This window comes from Gavialis gangeticus, unplaced genomic scaffold (assembly GCF_001723915.1).
Source record: "Gavialis gangeticus isolate Ggan-Ray unplaced genomic scaffold, GavGan_comp1, whole genome shotgun sequence".
Lineage (NCBI taxonomy): Eukaryota > Metazoa > Chordata > Crocodylia > Gavialidae > Gavialis > Gavialis gangeticus.
The window spans coordinates 993,079-996,225 of record NW_017729011.1 but is presented as its reverse complement, the minus strand read 5'-3'; the positions used below and the strand labels follow the sequence as shown (position 1 = coordinate 996,225).

Sequence of the window (3,147 nt, the reverse complement as noted above, 5' to 3'; positions counted from 1 at the left end):
CCCACACACACACACATACTTGCTGCCACTTACTGCACTTGCTACTGCTGGCACCTCTGCTTCTTCCTGCCAAAACTCACTGATTCCACTGAACACTATAGTGAAACTGGCTGAGCATTCAGTGAAATCAGGTATCAATTTTAAATGAGCGCTATAGCGAAATAGGGCTAATCGAAACTGCGTTAAGCAGGGGTTGCCTGTATTGGTGATGCTAACCTGGCAGATACCTCTCAGTCTTGCAAAATGATCTACTTAGGAAGAAGCTTAACCCTGCCCAGAATCTGGTCTTTACTTTTGTATTATGGGATGGTAAGTTGAAGAGTTACCTTTTCTTCATTATGTATACCCAAAAGATCCCTTTGTATTAGTTTCTTCTTGTGACAGCTTCTCAAGCCTCTAATTTACGACTTAACTATTTCCATTCAACTCCAACCCTCTCCCAATTGCCAGGTCAGTGGCAGAGCCATCTTTACCGTAAGGTAGTAAGATCACCAGAGTCTAACAGCGTGCGTGGACACTGCTTAACCTGGAAGCTGGGATCTTCAAAGCAGACCAGCCTTTCCTGCAGCTTGTCCGAGTCTTCCTGCAAGGTAGCTACCATCTTCTCCAGTAACATTCCCACCTTACGCAACTGTCTCTCCTCCAGCATCAGCTGGAGCCCTAGCAGTTCCAAGCGACTGTGCTGGTCCATTAGCTGCACCACAACCTCCTTTTGCCTTGAAGCAATATACCCAAGGCGAACAGCTTCCACGTTAAGCTCTCCAGACAGGATAGGCAAGCAAAAAAGGTGGGTACCAGCCTGAAGCAGAGGCGTGAGTTTGTTGGCCTGGGTCTGATCTATCTCACTCTGGATTGTTTGCAGCTGTTCCTGGCAGGTGGCAATGTGAAGGCTTAGCTCTTCCTTGTCCTTCACTGGCTGAAAAGGAGAATACAAAATGGTAGACATCTGCTTACAGGTAACAAAATGGGCCTCAACCTTTGGAGGACAAATCCTGGCCAATACACTAAAAGAGAGGTCACTAATGGCTTCCCCACAGCTTGCTTGGTGCTGCTACTATAGGAGTCAGGAGTTGTGACAATGATACACAGACAAGGCAAGACCTACCCAGTTTTCCTTCTTGGTCTTCAGGGTCCTTGCCCACTGCAAGCCAGCACAGATACCATCCATTTCTGCCGAGGTGGTGATCAGCTGTCTTTGGCTGCAGATATAAATTAGTTTTAGACGTCCTAGTTCCTCTTGGTGGCTGCCCCGGTTTTCCAGAAGTACAGTGTTAGGGCTCCCTGTTTTTTCCAGCATCATTTGGTCTGCTTTTGCTACCATCTCCACTGCATCCTGGCAGCTATTTTGAACATCCAGTGCCTCCACACCCCCAGTCTCTGCTTTCAAGTATCTCTCCTCTTTTAACAGGGTTTTCAAGGTGAGCCTTGATGTTAACGGTCTCCTGACTAAGTCTTCCTGGCAGCTGCCCTGGCCCTCCAGTTCTCCTAGGCTCACTTTGATATTCTTGATATACTCATCCCTGACATTCCCCATGTCTTCTGGCAGTACATCCTGAGCTAACTTTGCCCTGACCTCGGTGTCCACCTTTTCCTGGAAGCTGCCCTGTCCCTTCACTGGCAGTATGTCTGCACCTCTTAGACGATCTGGCAGCACTTTCTGGATGAATCCCTCTAAAGCCCCTGTGGCCAGTTTTTCTGTCTCCATGAAGTGGCTCAGGTCTGCTGCAGACATTAGCACCTGCAGTCTCCCTTTCCCAGCTTCACTATGCCACTCTACCAGCTGCTTTGCTGTCTTGCAGGCCTGGTTCAAGGCAATGTTGGTTTGAGAGTTCTCCACTTCCAAATCCAGCTGGGCCTCTCTCAGCTTCCAGACTGCCTTCTCTTCCTCTTCTTCCAAGTGGCACAGCTCCTGCTTCACACTAGCTGCACGGATCTGAAGCTTGTTACGCCGTTGGAGCTGGCAAGCATTATAGCTCTGCAGTGCCTGGGTCTCATGCTTTAGAGCCTCCAGAGAGGGGCCCTCCTCCTCTGGCATCATGCCTATCAGCTGTGGAGATTGGTGGCAGGTCTGCAGCACCTGGTCTAGGGCTTTGCCTTCCAAAATAGGCTTCCCTGAGCTGAGCAGCTTCTGATAGGCTGCCACTTCTGTAGGGCTCAGTACATTCTCTTCCCCCACTGTGTTGCAGAACCACTCAAGGAACATCTCTGTCTTGGGGCAGTCAAAGAGCCAGTCAAAGTCCTTCTCATGGAGGATGTCTGCCTTGGGGTAGATAGTCTTCAAGGTCTCCACAAACTCTGCTCCTCTGTTGACTGTATCCAGTAGGAAACATCTGGAGCATCTCCGGGTGAACATGGCAAGAGTTGTGAATGCTGGAAGAGACAGATGTGTGGTTTGTGTCTCCAGTCTATTCCCCAAGTAGAGGTACAGCAGTCCCAAATTTCTGCCTAGCAGCCACTGAGAGTACCAGATCTATTTGGAGCAGCAAATGCAAACTGCAGCTCAGGGACTCAGTCCATATCTTTTCCAGTACTGAAAGACTAAATGCTAGGATTCAGAAAAGACCCATCTGGCACACCTATCCCCCCAAGGTTGTAGGAGATCAGTGAGAAAACCCCACCTCTCTCATAGCACCCATTGCCTCAGGTATAAAGACTGAGCCACATCATTCTGTCCCTGTCGGATCTAGGGATTTTCCATTTAGGACAAATCATATAGCTACCACCTAAGCCTTTCTTTACCAGGGCATCTTCAGCCCTAAAGAAGCTGGAAAGACACCTCTCTTTAAGCATCAAGCCAAGCTCCTGGAATTACTTACCAGAGTCACCTATACTGTCTCGAACAGCCAGTAACAGTGAGCACAGTACTCAAGTGCTCAGTTAAATAGATCCTTACTCATCATCAGTAATTCTGCTGTCTACCTGCAGCCAGGGGAGGGCACCATCTCCTCCCGCCCCTGTAATCATAGTCCACACCTGGCAGCTCAGGTGAACCATTTTCCCAGCAGGTGTCAGATTGCTGTGATCAATTGCTTGTGGTCTCAGCCTCCAAAGACACACAAAGCAGGAAATCCAAACTGCATTGTGACAGACAATGTAGCCTGAATCCAAGTGAGTTCTAGTTACATAGGGGTAGAAAATATTCACACA

At 48.7% G+C, this 3,147-nt stretch overlaps 2 protein-coding genes across 5 annotated transcripts in view; one reads left to right on the top strand and one right to left on the bottom strand.

The window, feature by feature from the left end:
- The window catches only part of LOC109292780, a 12,527-nt gene extending 9,425 nt beyond the window's left edge, over nt 1-3,102 (bottom strand). Inside the window, exons 1-3 of the mRNA XM_019510347.1 lie at nt 2,817-3,102; nt 1,106-2,370; nt 474-916 (exon numbers count right to left, since the gene is read on the bottom strand). Coding sequence (XP_019365892.1) covers nt 474-916; nt 1,106-2,353 — 1,691 coding nt within the window. The 5' untranslated portion in view covers nt 2,354-2,370; nt 2,817-3,102. The remainder of the gene's footprint in view (nt 1-473; nt 917-1,105; nt 2,371-2,816) is intronic.
- Nucleotides 1-3,147, top strand: part of DNAH1 (dynein axonemal heavy chain 1) — a 192,572-nt gene that overhangs the window by 129,802 nt on the left and 59,623 nt on the right. The gene's annotated exons all lie outside the window — the stretch shown is intronic.